General features: G+C 38.5%; 1 protein-coding gene across 1 annotated transcript in view; it reads left to right on the forward strand.

Moving 5' to 3' along the window:
* LOXHD1 (lipoxygenase homology PLAT domains 1) overlaps positions 1–21,057 on the forward strand; it is a 238,550-nt gene that overhangs the window by 85,533 nt on the left and 131,960 nt on the right. Inside the window, exons 15-16 of the mRNA XM_087953943.1 lie at positions 575–735; positions 17,524–17,600. Coding sequence (XP_087810069.1) covers positions 575–735; positions 17,524–17,600 — 238 coding nt within the window. The remainder of the gene's footprint in view (positions 1–574; positions 736–17,523; positions 17,601–21,057) is intronic.

A 21,057-nucleotide genomic window follows, 5' to 3' on the forward strand; every position in this document is an offset into this window, starting at 1 on the left:
GACTGAAAATGACCGTTTTTCACACTTACGACCATTGCAATATCTCCATGATCAGTGTGTGATCAAAATTTGGATGCTTGGCGACTGAACTGACTCATATTTATGACAGTCCTGTGGGGTCATGTGGTTCTCCTTTTGTGACCTTCTGGCAAGCCAAGTCAATGGGGAAGCCAGATTCACTTAACAACAGTGCGACTAACTTAACAACCGCAGGGATTTACTTAACCATTGTGGCACGGAAGGTCATAAAACTCACTGAACAATTGCCTTGCTTAACGATAGAAACGTTGAGCTCAGCTGTGGTCGTAATTTGAGGATTAACTGTGTTTCAGCATTGATTGTGGGGGGTTTCAAAGGATGGCAACCATCTCTTGGAAATGGGCTGTTACGCTTCCCATTTCACAGATGGTACAAGTGAGGAAGGCTCCATCGCTTAAGGCAAGTCAAGGAACATTTTCCTTGATCCTTAGCCACTTTTCTAGCTCAAGAAAAAAAAACACCTATGGATCTTGATCCTTCTGCCTGCCATTTTAACCCTTTCTTTTTTTTCTCCCCCTCCCCCCTTCTATCAAAGGCTGACCAATTCATCATTGAAGCAGTCCACCTGAAGCAGGTGAGCAGGGTGAGAATAGGGCATGACGGCAAAGGAGGAAGCAGTGGCTGGCACCTTGCTAAAGTGATAGTGAGGGAAGATGGACAACCAGAAAGTGAGGCTCAAGAATTCCCATGCTACAGGTATACAATATGAATCAGGATCTTCTCAGGTACTAGGCCCTTCAGCCACATATCCAAGGCATCTGGATAAATCTTTTGCCTTAATGCCTGCTGGTCACAACAGAGTCCCTTGGGTTATACAGATAAAGACCCGTAATTTGAGGGGTCCTTGGTTGGTTGCTTAGTTGAGGGGAGGGGTCTGAACTTGGTTGTTTTCTTACAGAACATTTCTTTAGGTAGGTAACATCATCAATGCTAGAAGGGAGGGGTGTCCATTCTCTTATATATGCATATATAACAAACCCCACTCACTAACCTTAATGATGTTACCTAGTTTGGGCAATGAAACGTCTGCAAGAAAACAACCAAGCTCAGAGAGCACCAAGGACCCCTCATTTCAGCTACAAACATTCTCCCTTATTAGATCATTATTATTATTATTTATAAAACCCAACATTAAAACCTTATTGCAGTGCTATACTGGATGCAACAGAAGCCAGCCATCTGGGGCTAACGGTGACCTTTAAAGAGAAAGCCACAATTCGTATCAACAAATTAAAAAAAAAACAACCAATCTTGAACTGTTAAGCAACAAATTGTTGGGATGGTCCCATCCAACCTCTTCGTGGTGGTTTATATATGCTGCCAAAAAGAAAAGACTCAAACAAGAGATCTACACCATATGAACTGGAATGACAAAGCCGCCCCTGACATTTCAGTAGCCAAAGGTCTCCCGTAATATAAGATTCTTTTCAGCAAATAACCTCCAGAGAAATCCCTGGTGGGGGCATGTTTAAATACTTAACAAAGCATTTCCGCCCCTCAAAGCATGAGCTGTGAAAGCATGTTTATTTCTTTTGGAGCTAAGAATAATGTCAGACGGTTAAGGGATGGGCAGAGAGGTTCAGTTTGGAAACAGGTCATAACATTGGGCCCGGCTCACTGAGCAACCGCTTTGCTTAGCAACGGATATTCTGGTCTCAGTTATGGTTATATGTCGAGGACTACCTATCTGGAACCAAGGCTTTGAAGCAGGCCGCAATTGCACAATAATAAAAACATAAATGCACAGATAAAAACAGATACCTTTTCAAGTAGAAAGATAGCACCGCTGACAAAAAAAAGTGGCACTAAAATGTTTTTCTGACAGCTTTTCTTAAAATCTGCACAGAGATTTTATTTATTTATTTTTTAAAAAATATCAATGACATTTAAAATTTGGAAATTTTCTACTGTATACATTCTAAAGTACAGCTTCGGCAGTGTTACGACTTCTTTCCTGCCTCATTCTCCAGCAATATATAAATTAGAGTTGCATTCATACTTTATCCCAAAGGTCCTTTTTCAAAAGGCAACTAAACTTTGTTTCTTTTCCTTGAAGACATTTTGCTTCTCATCCAAGAAGCTTCTTCTGTTCTGCCTTAATGGTGTAGAATGGAAGGATTTATATTCCTACAGTCCTCTGGTCGTTAGTACTCCCTCTGAGATTTATTGAGGCCATTTGGAAGCAGGGGGTGGGATTCTACTGTAATTTGAACCGGTTCTATAGAACTGGTTGTTATGATTCTGCACAGTTTGGAGAACCGGCAAATCGTGCCCCTAGCTGGCTCTTCCCCGCCCAGTCAGTCCTTATCGCACATGCGCGACATCGCGTGCATGCCCGACATCACTGACTGCATTCTTTCCTGCCCAGTCACTCCTTAAGGTATTTCTTTTTTTCCCCCTTCCTGACGACCAGCTGTTCAGATGACCAGTGTGCCGGGATCCCCCTTGGTGTCTTACTGCTTTGCCCAGGAGGCAGCGCTGCAAAAAAAAAAAAAAGAAGCCATGATTACCCAGTCACATGGCCACGCCCACCTAGCCACACCCACAGAACCATTAAAAATTTTGAATCCCACCCTGCTTGGAAGTCCCCTGAATAGCGTAAATGGATGTGGAACCTGCTTGGAATTGCTGAAAAGACTGTGTGGTAAACATGAGATGGGTTGTGTGGTATCCACCCCTCCTGTTGTGACAAGGCTGTTCAGTCTTAATGTAGACGACCTTTTTGACCCCTCTTTCAAACTAATGGTCCTCTCTGTCCAGAATGTGGACTTTGCTATCTTCAAAAGAGTGCCTTTGTCTTTCAAATGCAGATGGGCTGCAGTCCACACCCATTTGCACTGTTCAGGTGACCCCCGAGGGCACAGATAAACCTCCAACTGGCTTCAACGACCTTCAGAAAGAATTTAATGACCAGATGACTGCAATAAATATACTGTAAATCCTTCCATCCCCCATTGTTCAGTCAGAACTGAAGAAGCTTCTTGGATGGGAAGCGAAATGTCTTCAAGGAAAAAACAAAGGAAGTCCAGTTGCCTTTTGAAAAAGCACCTTTGGGACAACCATGACCTGGATGACAGAGAATCTCCGTCGACACCCATAGTTTATGTTACCCCAGAGAATACATAAAAAATAAGAATTCAAAACCAAGATGTTCCAATCGTGACCCAAAAGGAATATTAAGCCAACAAAACTCCTCCAAATAACCCTGGAAAAATGGGAAAAAAGTATTTAATGTATATATTTACCCCAAAGGAAGATCACCCCAAAGTTATCTCCATCTTTGATGGAGAAACAATTTTGTTTGCAGTACTATATTCTCAGCGATTCTCGGGTGACTTTTCCATGTAAAGCTAATTATTTTGGGGAAACGAAATTTCATTTCAGATACATGCAATTTAACTATCTCCTTAGGTACCTTTTGGCTGCCTCTGAGAAAAAAATGATTTTGCTGTCCTCATACCTCCATTATCTCAGCCTTCTAGGGTACAACCACATGATAGCCTGCAGAGGAAGCAGCCAATCCACGGTGACACCTTCAGTTCTTTGTCAACATGGCTGCCTTCTGTTTGTAGGTTGTGTTGTGGTCTCCTTAAGACCAAGGTGTGAGCCCACTGCATCCTCCATTATAAAGGAAAGTAGACATCTCCATGACCTGTAGATTTTGGATAAAACCCATTCCAGGCCTGCTGGTCAAGGAGACTTCCGAATCCTTCATGGTTTTGAAAAGCTTAATTTTGATCCACAGCGATGTGATGCCTTGATTTTGAGTCTGGTTGAATTTTATATGGTCCAAGGGCTAATCAATCAACCAATCAAGGATAAAGAAGTATGGTTGAACCTACTGCAAGGATGTTGCTGAAGGCAGCATTTTTGTGGAGAACAATCCTAGCTTTCTTTCATTTGAATTAAGAATCATTAAATTGGAAAAATGGCCTCTGTTTGGGAAAAAAGAAAGGATGAAGAGAAGATATATTTATTCCATTTGAGATGGTGGACATTTTTATTAAGAATGTGTTGTTCTTAACCCATTTCCATTAATATTGAGAACTGAATACAGTGGTACCTTGGTACTCAACTGGTTTGAAACTCATCAAATTTGCTACTCAAACGCATTTTGAGGTGAAAATTGTGTCCCGGTACTCAATGTTTGTTTGGTACTCAATGTACAAGCTAAAACTTTTCGGTGTCAGCTGACTTGTAACTCACTACCTTATAGGGAAAAAATTGTTTGGTGCTTATCGTTTTTGGTAGTCATCACATCTCCCAGAACCAAACAGAGGGATAGAGTTAAGATCACGTGAAGTGTTAATACCACTTTATAAGGCCTTGGTAAGGCCACACCTAGAGTACTGCATTCAGTTTTGGTTGCCATGATGTAAAAAATGATGTGGAAACTCTAGAAAGAGTGCAGAGAAGAGCAAGAAAGATGATTAGGGGACTGGGGTCTAAAACATACGAAGAACAGTTGCAGGAACTGGGTATGTCTAGTTTAATGAAAAGAAAGACTGGGGAGACATGCTAGCAGTGTTCCAATATGTCAGAGGCTGCCACAAAGAAGAGGGAATCAAGCTATTCTCCAAAGCACATGAAGGCAGGACAAGAAGCAATGGGTGGAAACTTACAAAGGAGAAAAGCAACTTAGAACTAAGGAGAAATTTCCTGACAGTTAAACAATTAATCAGTGGAACAACTTGCCTCCAGAGGTTGTGAATGCTCCAACACTGGAAGTTTTTAAAAAGATGTTGGATAACCATTTGTCTGAAGTGGTGTAGGGTTTCCTGCCTAGGCAGGGGGTTGGACTAGAACAGCAGTTGCCAACCGGTGGGCCGTGGCCCACTGGTGGGCCGTGAAAATTTTTTGGTGGGCCACAGAGAAATCTCAACCCTAGAGCAAAGTAATTAATCCAGGCTGAGCAGAAATGCAAGGCTGCGCCGCCCACATGGCCCGCGAGAATCCTCTCCGCCCACTCACTCCTTACCTGGTAAACTTGCCTGCTAAATTGCTATTTTTTCTTTTTCCAACCATCAGGTGTTCTGCTGTGCTGGGAGATTTAGATTAGCTAGGAAGCAGGAAATGGTTGGGTTTCTTCCTTTCTAGCTAGTCTTTAGATCTTCGGCTTAGCACAGCTGAACCTCCCTTAGGACTGAAGGTTTGCTTGCAAGCAAATTCAGTGCAGACTCACGGCAAGCAAATTTGAGAGACTGAGCTAGCCGATGGCAGATAGATAGATCACTGAATGATTCTGTGAGCACCTCAATCTGCCTGCTTTACCTGATTTTGGGTAAAAGTTGTCTTTGTTTATTATAAAAAATTCAATATTTATATAAATATTTATAATATTTACATACAAGCCATGCCCAGCCAGTCACATGACCACCAAGCCACACCCACAAATTAGGCCACGCCCCCAGAACCGGTTAGTGGTCCCTGGGATCTAAAATTATGAGTTTGGTGGTCCCTGAGGTCCAAAAGGTTGGCGACCCCGGACTAGAAGACCTCCAAAGTCCCTCCCAACTCTTATTCTATTCTATTCTATTCTATTCTATTCTATTCTATTCTATTCTATTCTATTCTATATTCTATTCTATTCTATTCCATTAATGTCTTGAGTCTTGAGGTACCACTGTACTTGATTGGACCAATGGAATTTGATCCGTGATTGTTTCAAGGTTCATATATTATCAAGAATGATCAAAGCAATATGATAAAACCATATCCTATGTACAGTATTATCAAATAATGACTCTGAAGCTTTAACTTTATTGCAGTAGAGCTATTTCAACTAGTATCTTCAATATAAAACCAGTTCTTCACAGGAATGTTATAAGCAGACTGTCAAAATTCAAAATATAATATCTTAATATTCACAGCTTGGGATGTGGGAGAGCATAACCAACATCCTCAGAGGATGCTAAATTGAGACAATAATATTCACTAATGATGTTTATAAGTTTCCATGCCTCCCCTTGGACATTCCTATAATTACATTCCTGTTTATTTCCTTCAAGACTAGGGAATAATGTCCATCCTAACAAAAAACAAAGATCTGTATAATGACATTTTGCAACCTGTACAATCCAATGACATTTGTTCCGAAGATGGCCAGATTACATGCCTCCAGTCATAACTTCCTTCTTCCTCATCCCTCTTGTCACCATGACAAATGCTTTCTTAATGTGCCTTCAGGATCTCCAGTCAAGGACGGGCAGAGAAGTATGTGTCCAATTGTCCAACTTTCCTCAGTGGACATTCAGCTACAATGGCATGACAAACTGTTTAGACAAAATGCTCAGGGTTTAACAAAGAACATTTTGATGCCACCCACTTAGTATGAAATTACTCTCGCTTAGCATCGGAAACCTCAACTAGTGAAATCAGCAGCTCCCAGAGAAATTGCTACCAAAAAGGAGAATTTGTTATTAATTGGTAACAGCAGAATTGTTGACAATCGTCTTGAAATGTTTGTTAAAGGGACAATGGACTGTCTTGGAGAGCATGTGACGGAAGTGAGCATAGAGAAATGTGAAGAAGACAAGAAGTCAAGAAGACTGAGAAGTCTTCACCAGTGTAGTAATTTAATCTCTAGTCATTAGATTCCCTCTCCTGTGATGGGATTCTGTACTTCAACAAGATTGGGAAAACACATAGATACTCTGGCCCCAATTGTGGGATGCTGGAAGGAACGTATTTCTTTGAAGACTTCTATTCTTAAAACACATTGTGGTTTTTGCCTTTGTTCTCCCCCCACATATTTTTCTTATACTCTTCCCCTATTTCTGTTCAGTTGCATCAATCTTCTCCAAGTTACAACACTTCTCCATGTTACAAACAAGATAGATGTTGAGACTTTGGAAAAAGTGCAGAGAAGAGCAACTAAGACGATTAAGGGCCTGGAGAGTAAAACAAGGAAATTTGGGGAATTTGGTATGCAGTTAGTCTAGAGAAAAGAAAGAATAGGGGTGACATGATAGAAGTATTCCAGTATTTGAAGGGATGCCACAAAGAAGAGGGGGTCAACGTATTTTCCAAACCACAAGAAACAATGGATGGGAACTAATCAAGGAGAGAAGCAACCTGGAATTTAGGAGAAACTTCTAACAGTGAGGACAATTAACCAGGGGAACAGCTTGCCTTCACAAATTGTAGGGGTTTCATCACTGGAGGTTTTTAAGAAGAAACTGGACAGCCACCTATCTGAAATGGTCTCCTGATTGAGCAGTAGGTTGGACTAGAAGACCTCCAAGATCCCTTCCAACTCTGATATTTCATCTGATCTATTTGAAGTTATTAACACGTCTGTGCTTATCATTGGTTTTGCTTCTACACTGCAGAAGATTAATTTTTATTTTTATTTTTGACATAAGATCTATCACTTGTCATAGCCAAGAATGATCATCCTTAATTAGCATTGAACAAAAATAGCTGGGAAAATATGATCCTTCTGCCATTATTTTTTTTAATGCTAGTTTGCACAGGGGTATTACATTTCAGTAGAAGTCAAAAAATGTAGTTGCTTAAACAATCATGTTAATTGTCCTTGTCTGTTGTTGTTTAAATGGTATAGAATTAATCTACAAGTACTGTGATCTACATCAGGGGTCTCCAACCTTGGCAACTTTAAGTCTGAAGGGCTTTAACTTCCAGAATTCCCAAGTTAGTGTGGTAGACTGGGGAATTTGGGGAGTTGAGGTCCATAAGTTTTTAAGTGGCCAAGGTTAGACACCCTTTGTCTATATCTTACAACTTCCTTTTTTAATTTTTAAAATAGTTTTATTAAATGATTTTACATGTATAGTAAGTACATTACAAATATAGTAAACTGAAAGAGGAAAAAAGGAAAAGGAAAATGGAGACTGAAAAAAGAAAATAACAGAAGAGAAACCTTTAAAAATATATATTAAAAAATGGCTTCCAATCTTCCTTTCGGTAGTTATGTATAAAATTATAAACAAATTTCTCTAAGATTACTTTGTTATTCCCTCCTTTCAACAGTTACTCTTTTTACTTTTTAAAGTCATAAGTCACAAATTCTTTTTTTATGCAAAAGATCCATAAGAGGTTTCCAACCATTGACAAATGTCAATAATGATCTTTCTCTAATCAAAGAAGTCAGTTTGGCAATCGCAATAAATTCTGTCAATTTCACCAGCCATTCTTCCATGGCGCGTAGCTGAATTTTTCTATCTCCGTCTATCTAATAGATTCACTATGGTAATCATATATTGAAATAATAATTTAAGCCCTTTTTTTCCTAATTGCGTATCCATCAGTCCTAAAAGGAAAACTTCTAGTATCCATTGAATATTAATCTTTAAAAATCTTTAATTCTTCTGTATCAATGTTCATATCTGAATCATTTTAAAAAAATTTTTACATATCCACCAAGCACGATAGAATGTTGATGATAGATAGAATAGAATATACGATAGATAGAATATGTTGTTCATATTTCCAAAATAATTATGGAATGCTTCTGTACATTGTAGATAATTTTTCTGGAGTCATGTAGAATGATAAAAGTAAATGTATACATGCCCAATCATTTCCAACTCTAGGGGGCGCTGCTCATTCCTGTTTCTTAGCTGAGAGAACCAGCTTTGTCGAAAGACATGTTCTGTGGTCATGTGGCCAGCATGACTATATGCTGAGGTGCATAGAACTCTATTACCTTCTCACCTAAGTGGTACCTATTTATCTACTTGCATCTTGCGTGCTTTTCAACTGCTAGATGGGCAGGAGCTAGGGCAATGGATGGGAGCTCACCTTATCATGTGGCACTTGGATCTTGAACATTTCCAGCTGACAAGCTCAGCATCTTTAACCACCAAGCCATATCCTGTGTGTCAGGATTCCAGCAGTTACTCCAATTAAATCATGAGCCTCGAGCCACATCTCCAAAACTAAAAAAATATTTATTTGAAGGTAACATTCTATGTCTGGTATTTACCTGGGTGTAGCCAACTCTGAGATATGTAATTCACTGTCACCCTTGATCCTGCTTTCCCCCCAACCCCTCTGGGTGTATCATCCAATTAAAAATGTCCGTAGCCAAGAGTCATCAATCATGCTCTCCAATTAGATTTTTGCATGGCAGAAGCTTCCGTCATCTTATCAGTGTTTGAAGAAAATATGAATGGAATGTACTTTCGATTCCACACTGCCTCCTGCTCTTTGAAACTCCTCCCTTCTTTCTGTTGTCAACTATAAAACGTATACAAAATGTTTTATGAGTTGACACTGTGTACAATGATACAATATTAAAAAATGTAAGATCATAACATAATATAAATTTTAACCCTTTCGACCATATTTTCCTATTGATCCCTCTGTATCTTATAATAAAAATTCTTAGCCCATCTTATCATACACTCTTTAGCCTGTTCCTCTTCCATTTCAGATTTCAACAAAAATTCATAAATTTTAGCAATGACATGTTCATCATCTGTACACAATTGCAGTTCAAATTCTTTCTTTGCTTCATACCATATGTTTGTATTCATTTTAAGTACTTAATAGAATTTCCCATTGACAATTATATCCTTCCGCAGTTATTCTCTTGATTTAATTTTATATTCCATTTGTGATTTTCCAATAATTCCTAGTACATTAACCATTTGTCTTTACCTGCTTTTCTCTTCTTTAAAATACGTCTTCTGCTGTGATCTATAAAAGTTTTTCAGCCCCAGCCTGGTTTTATATCTATTCATATTCTCAATAGGCACATCTAATAAAATCGCTTTTTAAAATCCACTTTAATTTTATTGTACCATAAACATGCCATCCAAACACTGAATCATGCTCTTCTAATTCTAAAAGTCTTTTGTTTCGCAGCAAGACCCAATAATTCATCCAAAGAAAAAGGTACAAAATACAATTTCTATTCCAGTAAACCAAATTCTCCTCTTTCCTTTACATCTTGTAACACTTTGTAGGTGTAGCAAGTGGATGAGTTTAATACGGATGCATTTCCTAGTCCATATTTATCTCTCTCTTTGTGTTGGAATATATGTTAAAATGTATTTTGTATTGCAACAACTACAGAATTATTTAGCCAGTAGATGACACTGTTTAGTGTGCATCTAGGTTATAATGTACGGCTTCTTTATATTCTGAGGAAAGTTATTTCCAGTTAAATAGTTGAGCATTAAAGTACATGGTGTGTGTACTCTTTGTTTGTGTGGTGCCTTATATAAACAGATTTTCTAACACTTTGTTCATGTGAAGCCACTATAATTTTTTTTCTCATTATATTTTTATTTTTATCAATATAAATAGAAAGAGTAACATGTTCAAAATCCATATAAACAGCGTGTTATCTGGTTACAATTCTTTTGATAATATTCATCATAGTAATAATAATATGTTCTCTAATTGTAATCTTATAACAACAGTGCTTTTCCCTCATAATATTGATACATATGAATTATTAGTACTAATCAAAATTAATAAAATTAATAAGTTACAGCAATTAACCCTAATATTAAAATTAATTTCTCTTGTAGTTTTCGAAGTTCTAACTCCTGTTTCTCTTGTTTAACTATCAATAAAACAGATCTTTAAAAATCCCATACCTCAAAATATTAAGTGTCTTCCTTTTCTTTTGAAGCCACTATAATTTGATTATCAGGAAACCATCTTAGATCTTAAGAGAATTTTCAGGTGAGTATACACAATACAAGTATACAAGATACTATTGGAACATCTGTGATGTAAAACAAAAGATACCAACTAAATTTTAGGGCTCTTTTGAATTGCCAGCAACTAAAATACAGTTCAAATATTCTGAAATCTTTCCTAAGTTTTACTTTCTTGTTGTGGGTAGGCAGTTAACTGTAAAAAGTAGGTTGAGATATGAGATTTCTTTTCTGCTCCCAAATTTCTGCAGATTACCAAGGACACCTATACAAGCTGAGTGTCAACGTAGTCTTTAAAAGTGTTTTCTGGTGAACTATTTCCTCCTTCAAATAGATCTGTCCTCCCTAAGAAAAAGAACAAAAAAAAAAAAAAACCTTCATTGGAAGCCTTCTGTAAGCCATTTTAAATAAACAACAAATATCCATTAAAAAAAAAACCTTCCAAAACCAGTTAAAATGATTGACACTATCCAGCAAAATTTTATCTGCACTAAATTTAAAGCCACTCATCGGAATACATTACTAACGATTGCTCATTGTTTATCTAGAGTGGTCACAATAGCTGCCTTATTTCTTTTAAGTGGTGTACACAAGTTTTGTTTCTGTTTGGTTTCTGACCCACTTTTAATCTCCTGCCTCAAACATTATGGTATGCTTATATTTGTACTCTACCATTAAAGTAACCTCCAAGAATGCTCTTTCTGTGCCAACTCAGAAAGCTCAAAGTGTCCAAGGAGCTGATGATCCAGTTCTACAGAGGAATGATTGAGTCTGTCATCTGCACCTCTATAACTGGTTTGGTTCTGCAACCCAACAGGACGGACACAGACTTTAGAGAGTAATTAGTACTGCAGAAAAAACAATTACTACCAACCTGCCTTCCATCGAGGACCTGTATACTGTATGAGTCAAAAAGAGGGCTGTGAAAATATCTGCAGACCCCCTCACACCCTGGACATAAATTATTTCAACTCCTTTCCTCAAAATGACGCTATAGAGCACTGCACACCGGAACAACTAGGCACAAGGACAGTTTTCCCCCAAACACCATCACTCTGCTAAACAAATAATTCCCTCAACACTTTCCAACTATTCACAAAGTCTGCACTACTATTACTATTAATCTTCTCATCACTCCTTATCACCCATCCCCTCCCACTTGTGACTGTATGACTGTAACTTTGTCGCTTGTACCCTTATGATTTATATTGACTGTTTCCTAATATGATTTGATTGCTTATTGTACCCTATGACTATCATTAAGTGTTGTACCTTATGTTTCTTAACTCTCGATGAATGTATCTTTTCTTTTATATATACAGAGAGCATTTGCACCAAGACAAATTCATTGTGTGTCCAATCGCACTTGGCTAATAAAACAATTCTATTCTATTCCATTTGGTGGCTGATCTTGAAAAAAGCTGTGCAGAGTCTGGTCTGGGAAAGCACCAAGAACTCACAAGTTTAAAGATTGGACTATAGAAAAACTACAGATTTTATCACCCCCCTGTTCACATGAGGCAATGACAGATAATTCACGTTCTCATGGCAAGAAAATGATACAACAATCTAGATTGTTGTCTTTGAAAATCAACAGCATTGAACTTAACCTGAAGAACTCTTTGCCTTGATTTCTTCTTTATAAAATCTAGAAATGAAACAAAATGGATGCAGCAGCAAAATAACAGGTTTTAAATTCCATGTAAGATTAACTTGGTGTATTAAAGAAGAGTACCTGGAATACAAGATGGTAGGAGTTAGATCAAATGGTGTTACGCATGTTTTCGAACTTTTAAGCCAGACATGTGTGTGTGTGTGTGTGTGTGTGTGTGTGTGTGTGTGTATGGTATTCAGCTTTGTTTGGGTATTTTCCCACGTCATTATTGTTGTGCTTTTAAAGTTGTAGCGACATTTCGGCAGAATCTCATCTGCCATCAGGCTTCTGTATTGTGTTCGTCTGTGAGTCAGACGTTCACAGCCGTTTTAGTTTTAAATTTGGAGCTAGCCTACTGCTGTGCCAGAATGGTTTTTTCTTCATCCCGATTGGTTGGGAGTCTTGGTCTGTGTTTATTGGTCTTGGAGTTTGCTGTGTTCTGCTTGATTGGTATTTCTAATATCTTCTGTCTGTTTTGTGGCTTTTTTTGTCTTGATTGGCTGGCAACATCGTGTTCCTGTATTGGAGGCTTTTAGTGCAGCTTGGCTCCGATTAAATGGACAGCTATCATTTATTAGGAAGCTAGGTTTCATCTGGGTGCCTGGTTGGGGTGGCAAAAAGCTTGCACTGGCCTGAAGCTGAAAGCACCACCCTGAGGATGGCGAGTGGGACCTTGCCAAAACATCACCAAGATACTCTTAATCTTACACGGGAAAAGACCCAAACACACCTAGACCTACATACCTGTACCTGTGAAAATCTACGAAAACAAATCTACGAAACAAAAAATCTACCAAAACGCATCCTAAAAAGAACAGAATTGGCCCTAATTAGAAATTAACTTCACACAAAAAGATTCCTCCTAGACCAAATCAACAAAGATCTCCTCACACTTCACCTGAGACTCAGCAACAAGATTCACCCCGCACTTTGGGACAAATCCAAACAATTTGCTGTCTGGAGAGCCGAAACACAGACCACCCTCAAGACAGACACACACACCAACAAACTCAGAAAACTACAACAACGCCAGAAACAAACTCCTCCCCCCTCACAGCCACACATGAAACAAACAGTGCACAACATCTCAGACAAGATCCTCATCGAAGCCGAAACCAATGTCCTTTAGAAAGGATTCAACTTTGCTGTCGTTCCCAAACACACCCCCACAGAAACCATTATATGCGAAGCTGAAACCAGCCTGACCAAAACCAACCCTGGTGATGCTAACAGAATCAGATTTGAAATCACCAACATCCTCTGCACTAGCAAACCACCCAAAAGCAACTTATCCAAAGAAGACAAGGGCAATGTGACAGTAGTTATGAACACATCTGACTACCAAACCAAGTTAACCAACCTACTCCAAGACCCCACATACAAACCCCTAAACACAGACCCCACCACCTATCTAGAAAAAACCACCAGATCCAAAATAAAAGCCTCCCCCATCAGCGAAGAAATCCAGCAAAGAATCATACCCAGAGAGAAATCATCCAGATGCCCTAAGCTTTATGGTCTCCCCAAGATACACAAAGAAGGAACCCCACTTAGACCAATAGTCAGCTCCATAGGCTCACCTCTACAAAACCTAGCCAAATTTCTCACCAAACAACTACAGCCCTATGCAGAATCCATCAACTCACACGTAAGAAACTCATTCCAGTTCATTGAGATCATAAAGAAACAAAACTTACAGCCCAGCGACCTATTAATGAGCTTCGATGTCATATCCCTCTTCACCCAAGTGCCTATAAAAGAAGCCTTGACAGCTATCCAAAACAAATACAACCCCCCCCCCAGCACATCCTAGATCTGACCAACCACTGCCTATCCAATACATACTTCACCTACAATGGACAAAAATACAAACAAATAGAAGGAGCACCCATGGGATCACCCCTCTCACCTGTCATCGCAAACCTCTACATGGAACACTTTGAAACACAAGCTCTAGAAAAATATGATCACAAACCCAAACTCTGGCTCAGATACGTAAATGACACCTTCATAATCTGGCCACACGGGAAAGAAAAACTGAACAACTTCCTCACACACCTCAACAGCCTATACCCCAAAATACAATTCACCATGGAAACAGAAGCTAACAATCAACTTCCCTTCCTAGATGTCTTAGTATACAAAAAATCCAATGGCTCCCTAGGACACATCATCTATCAGAAGAAAACACATACAAACAGCTATCTACACGCACTCTCACACCACCACCCAGCAACGATCAATTCTGTAGCCGAGACACTCATCTCCAGAACAAAATGCTTAGCCGACGAACAACACCTAAAAACCGAACTACACACTCTCACTAACATACTAACAGCCAATGGATTCCAAAGAACGAAGATTACCCACCTAATCCAAAAAGAAACCCCAACCAAAATCCAAGACAGAGAACAAGAGAACGGCAAAGCCCTCCTCCCATATATAAAAGGCACTACAGACAAAATCAGCAAGATCCTCCAAAAATACAACATTAAAACAGCATTCTGCACAAACAGAAAAATATCCACCATCCTAAGAAACCCTAAAGACAAAATCGAGTTAGAAAACCAAGGAGTATACGAAATCCCTTGCACTGCCTGCTCCACCACATACATCGGACAAACTAACAGAAGAATAAGTGCACGCATTGAAGAACACAAGAACTCAATCAAAAAAGAAGAACCGACCTCTTCCCTGGTCCAACACCTCAAAGCCACAGGACATGAGATTGACTTTAAAAATACCAGAACTATCGGACTTCCGGTTTGAAGGGCTTCGGCGACAGACAGAAATCCGCGATCGTGCGTGGTTTCTGTCTGGACTCGCCGCTGGAGCGTCCCAAGCCGGTTGGTTTCAGGGCTAAGCCACCCCGTAGAGGTGGTGAAGAGGGGGGAGACTGCCAGCAGGGTTGAGGAGAGCCGCATCTCTCCTCCTCAGCTGGCCATTACTCCCTTTCCCGAAGGCGGTTGCAAGCGGTGGTCAGAAATGGCCACCACAAAGGAGAACTCGACCGGAAAAGAATGTGCAGGAGGAAGATAAGAAGTGAAAGTTTTGGCTGACTGGGTTAAATTGCAAAAGCAACAACCAAGGTACCCTGAAATTTAAACTTACAAAAAATAACATTGCTCCCAAAGAAGAGTTGGAAGCAGCGAAGGAAAGTGAAAAGGGAAAGGTTTAGCTTTTTTCTTCTTCTCTCTCCTTCCCTATACTGACAACTAAGAGACTTAAATAAGAAATCGGAAAAATCTGTTTTGACATCAATAAGCAATTAAGCCAAAAATAAAACAAAATGCCAAAGGGATAATAAAAATTTCTGGACATTAAAATTTTTCTTTTTCATAAGCAGGAAGGGAGAGAAAAAGAATAAGGGCAGGATCTGGAAGAGGGAGGAGACTGCCTGGAATTAAAAAGAATCTACAGTAAAACTTCAACAAGACTTCTAAAAGATACATTTTAACTGAAACTTTGCAACTAAATAGTAACCCCAGGAAGAGAAAGTGAAAAGAAAAGAGCAAACAAGAAACAGCTTGTGTGTATTTGGATTATTTGGTGATCTTTGGATTCTTGGTTATTATATTTGAATGACTAAAATCAATCGGGTGGTTGTTTAAAAATTTATACAATGGCACCACTTCTGGATGAATTGAAAATGGAACTTAAAAAGTACAAATAAGATGCACAAGAAGGGAAGGGTTCTTTTGGCTTTCGTTTTTCAATTCTTAGAAATGGAGATTTGGAACTATGAGAAACAACAAGAAACGACTGCAAAACAAGAAGACTGGGACAAAGAAGAAGCCATCTTTAATGAACAAGCAATTTTATGTGAAGAAAAAGGAAAGGGGGGAGAGTGGAGAATTTAAGACTTAAAAAACAACCAAAGAAAAGAAAAATAATTCAAAAATAAGTATAATACTGGAAAGCAACAGAAAAGGGAATACAGAAGAGAGAAATAGAGGTAGAGAGACAAGGGGGTAAAAAGGGGAGAGAGAAGAAGAGAGGGAAGGAGGAAAGGAAAAGAAGTTACAAAGGACCGGAGCAAGATATAGAGAAACAGGACCTATTTAGAGATAATGGGTGAAAATCTAACTGAAAAAGGGATTCTGTAAAGGTACATAAGATTGTATTGTTATATTAGTAATAGAAATAACTTTAGAAAATTGGAAACAACATATGATTAAAATGAGGGATAAAATAGTTAGTGTAATTTAGTGAAATGTTTGTGAATAAAATAAGTGAAATAAAATAAATGAGAAAATTGAATTAGGAAGGAACAGGAACATTTTAATTAGTTAATGTTTTATAAAATATAAGTGGGGGGTGGGGGGAATTAACTATGGAAAGCTTATAATTATTCCCATAGAAGTATGATATTTAATTGAAAAGTAATGTTAAATATGTTAAGACTTTAATGAATATTAATATTAATGATAGAATTGAATTGGAATGGAATGTTGTTTTAATTATATACATTTATAATCTTTTCTTTTTTTAAGAATACAGTGTGTATTTTAAGAATGTACCAAGCAGAATCCGAATGGAAGTTATGTATTATATTGAATGTTACAACTTTAGGGAAAAGATATAAAGGCGTCACAAAGCACAAAACCGAAGACACAAGCCTGAAGATGATGAATGAGACTTCATCGAAACGTCACCTAGATACTTCCAATTTTACGCGGGAGAAAACCCGAATAACCAAAGATCCAAACAAATATTTATATATATATGGTATTCAGCTTTGTTCGGGCATTTTTCCACGTCATTATAGTTGTGCTTTTAAAGTTGTAGCAATGTTTCGGCAGAATCTCATCTGCCATCATCAGGCTTCTGTATAGTGTTCGCCTAGACGAACACAACTATAAAAGCACAACTATAATGACGTGGAAAAATACCCAAACAAAACAAATCATTTTTCGCTCTCTTTTGTTTTTAGTAAATCTACAAGCAGGAGTAGAGAATGTTGATTAGAAAGTGGAATTCAAAGTCTGAAGGTCTGAATTTTGTAACGTGCAATACTTCCTTTACAAGTATGCCAATAATCTGTTTTTTTTTATTCTAGATTCTGATTTAAAAAAAAAAAATCACTCTAAACACACTGCTTTTCCTTCACTATACACTGTCCCTCCCAGAATTATAATAAGCCTCCTGATACTTTATCAGTAATAGCAGATAACTTACATTTTGTTTGCTAACCAGATGGCTTGACAAAAATGAGGACGATGGCCAGATTGTTCGAGAGTTGGTTCCAGATGGGAGATCGTCTATGCTGGAAAGTGAGTTTGCTTTGTTATCACGTGACTCTTTGGACCAAGCTTGTCGGTTTTGTTTTAGTTCATGAGAAACTTATTATTTTTATCATGTCTATTTCCTGAATGACATCCCACTAGCAGCTGCAAAAAAAAAAGAAATTTCTCTCCTGTTGAGTAAGTACACCACTGCTCAGGTTTTTTATTCGTGATAAAATTCTTTCAGAGGTTTATTATTTCTTATGAATGTGTCGAGTTCACATAGTTACTATCCTCATATTATATACTGATTATGTCATCGAACATGCTTAATCAGTTGACTTAAAAAAAAATTAGAGGCTGTATTCAAACAAGTTTGGTTAGTATGAATGGGATATGTCTGGTTTAATGAAGAGAAGGACTGGTAGAGGGATGACACGAGAGCAGTCTTGCAATATTTGAAAGGCTGTCCCAAAGAAAAGGGTGTGTGTGTCAACATACAGTATTTTCCAAAGCACTTGAAGGCAAAACAAGAAGCAATGGATGGAAAATAATCAAAGAGAGAAGCAATCTAGAAATAAGGAGAAACTTCCTAACAGTGAGAACAATTAACTGGTGGAAGGACTGGCCTCCAGAAACTGTGGGTGGCTGCAGGTTTTTAAAGAAAAGATTGGGCAGTCATCTGAAACGGTATAAAATTCTCCTGCTTGAAAAGGGGGTTGGACTAGAAGACCTCCAAGGTCCCTTCCAACTCTATTATTCTGTTCTGTTCTGATCATTTCTTGCAATCTAGCTCCTTCTGCTCCTTCTTTATCTCTGCCATATGATTCCCAAGTTGCTGGAAGTATCCAAAGCACTTTTCCTCTTACCTCCACAATAGCAAATGCACTTAGACTTATATACCGCTTCACAGTGCTTCACAGCTCTCTCTAAGTCATTTACAAAGTCAGCCTCTTGCTCCCCCCCCCCAAAAAAATCTGGGTCCTCATTTTACCCACCTTGAAAGGATGGAAAGCTGAGTCAATCATGAGCCTGCTGAGATTCGAACTGCCAAATTGCAGTCAATCAGCAGTCAGCAGAAGTAGCCTGAAGTACTGCACTCTAACCGCTGTGCCACGATGGCACAGTAAACTGATTTGTAGAATTCTAATTAAAGAACATCCTTTGTTCCCTCTTGTTTTGTTTTGTTCTGTTCTGTTCTCTTGTTATTCTTAACCTGTATTAAGTACTGTATTTTGTGGTCTCAGTGAGTGGTGTAAACCATTTCATTTGTTCCGTGCTTTGATCTAATGCATGGGTTCATTTCAGTAACTAGATTTAGTGAGTTCTGTGAAGGTTATCAAGATGAATATATTGCCATACTGAGAAATACATTTTCAAATCTGAGATCAGTAAGATTTCCTGCCCCTCACCCATAAAACAGATACTACATCCAGCCCAGAGGTGGTATTCAGCAGGTTCTGACCAGTTCTGGAGAACCGGTAGTGGAAATTTTGAGTAGTTCAGAGAATCAGCAAATACCACCTCTGACTGCCCTGCCCCTATCTATTCTCTGCCTCCCGAGTCCCAGCTGATTGGATGGGTCTTCTTTGGTTGTCCTGCACAGGAGAACAGGGCTGGAAAGCAGGTTAGTGAGGTGGGGAGAGAATGGAGATTTTACAGTGTCCTTCCCCTGCCACACCCACCAAGCCACACCCACAGAACCGGTAGTAAAAAAATTTGAATCGCGGGACTTCCGGTTTGCAACCTTTCGGCGGCGGTAGGGATTCGCGACCACGCGATCCCTGCTGCGTTCACCATCAAGGTTTCCCGATCCATTTGGATCTGGGGGATATAGCTGCCCCGCAGAGGCAGCTGAAGACAGGGGGATCTGGCAAGGGGTTTGGGGGTGTCGCAAATCCCTCCCCAACCGGCTAAACCCCTTTTCCCGAGGCGGAGGAACGGCGGTCAGCAATGGCCGCCACGAAGAAAGCTGCAGCCGGACAAGCAGGTGCAGGAGGGAGGAAGCTGAAAGAAAAGTGAAAGTTGATTCTAACTGGGACAAGACGGGAGAAAATGACCTGGAATCTTGAAGGCTGCTAAGTATATATTGTTCCCTGTGAGAGTTTTTAAGCTGCGAATATTCTAAAGGGGAAAGTTTTTTTGTTCTACTCTCCTTCCTAAAGTGACAGCAGAAAAAAACAAAAACCTTTTTGGCTGTGAGTGGGAAGGGAGAGTGAAAAAGAATTGGAGCAAGGTTTGAAAATAAGGAGAAGATTGCCTAGAATTACAAAGAGTTTAAAAACTTCCAAAAATATATTTGAAAAGGATTTGTGATTACTTTAACCCCAGAAAGAGAAAGTGAAGAAGAAGAAGGTATCTAAAAGAAATAGTCTGTTTGGATTGTTTGGTGACTTTGGAACCTTTGGAAATTACTTTTGATTAAATCATCTGGGTGGTTGTTTGGAAAAACTTTTTCTCTACACAATGGCATCATCTATGGATGAATTGGAACTTATATATCAAAAATTTGAAAGAGAAAAACAAGGAGGGGAAGATGGTCTTGACACTATTTTTCAATATTTGGAAATGGCGGTTTATATTTATGTGAAGCAGAATGAGGATGATGGGGACAAAGAAGAAGGAGAAACCTTCTTTGATGAACAAATTACTTTGACTGGAGAAGAGAAAAAGCAAGAGAAAAAGGGAAAAAGGTCTTTAAGATCTGGAAAAATAGCCAAAAAGAGAAGAATAAGGTGAAAAGGGGACATTATGTTAAGAAACAACAGAAAGGGGGAAAGCAGAATAAAAGGGAGGTGGAGAGACAAGGGGTTAAAGAGGATAAGGAGAAGAAGAAACAAGAAAGAAAGGAAGGGATGAGAAGTCCTAATAGTGGGGAGCAAGATGTTAAGAAGCAATTTTTTTTAGAGATAATGGATAAGCTTTATGGTTAAAGGGATTCTAGAAAGATACATAAGACTGCATTTTTATACTTGTATTTAGAAGTAAACATAGAAAATTAGAAACAATATGTAACCTAAAATGTGATAAAATATTTAACATAAATTAGTGAAATTTTTGGTTAAGAAAAGGAGTACTGTAACGAAACATGATTTAAGATTGTGATGTGGGGGGGTAATAATCTTTGAAAAGCATAAGTGTTCCCATAAAGGCATGATATTTAATTGAAATGGATAAAATGTTTAAGATATAAATGATTGTTAATATTAATGATTAGAATATGGTATACTAGCGAAATTTCTTGTGAAATGAGAATTGAAGTAGAAGAAGGAGGTACTTTTTAATGAAATAATGAGCTATAATATATGATGAGGGATATAATATATAACTATGGAAAATAGGGCTCCCATAAAAGTATGTGATTTAATTGAACAGTAATGATTTAAATGTTTAAGATATGAATGAATAGTAATACTAATGAATAGATTTGTATTATTTTTGATAATATAGTATAATTTTAGAATGTACCAGACAGAATCCCAATATATGTCATGTGTTTTATATT

Source organism: Notechis scutatus, chromosome 2 (genome assembly GCF_049901735.1).
Source record: "Notechis scutatus isolate UNSWTSFEM ecotype Mainland chromosome 2, rNotScu1.2, whole genome shotgun sequence".
Taxonomy (NCBI): domain Eukaryota; kingdom Metazoa; phylum Chordata; class Lepidosauria; order Squamata; family Elapidae; genus Notechis; species Notechis scutatus.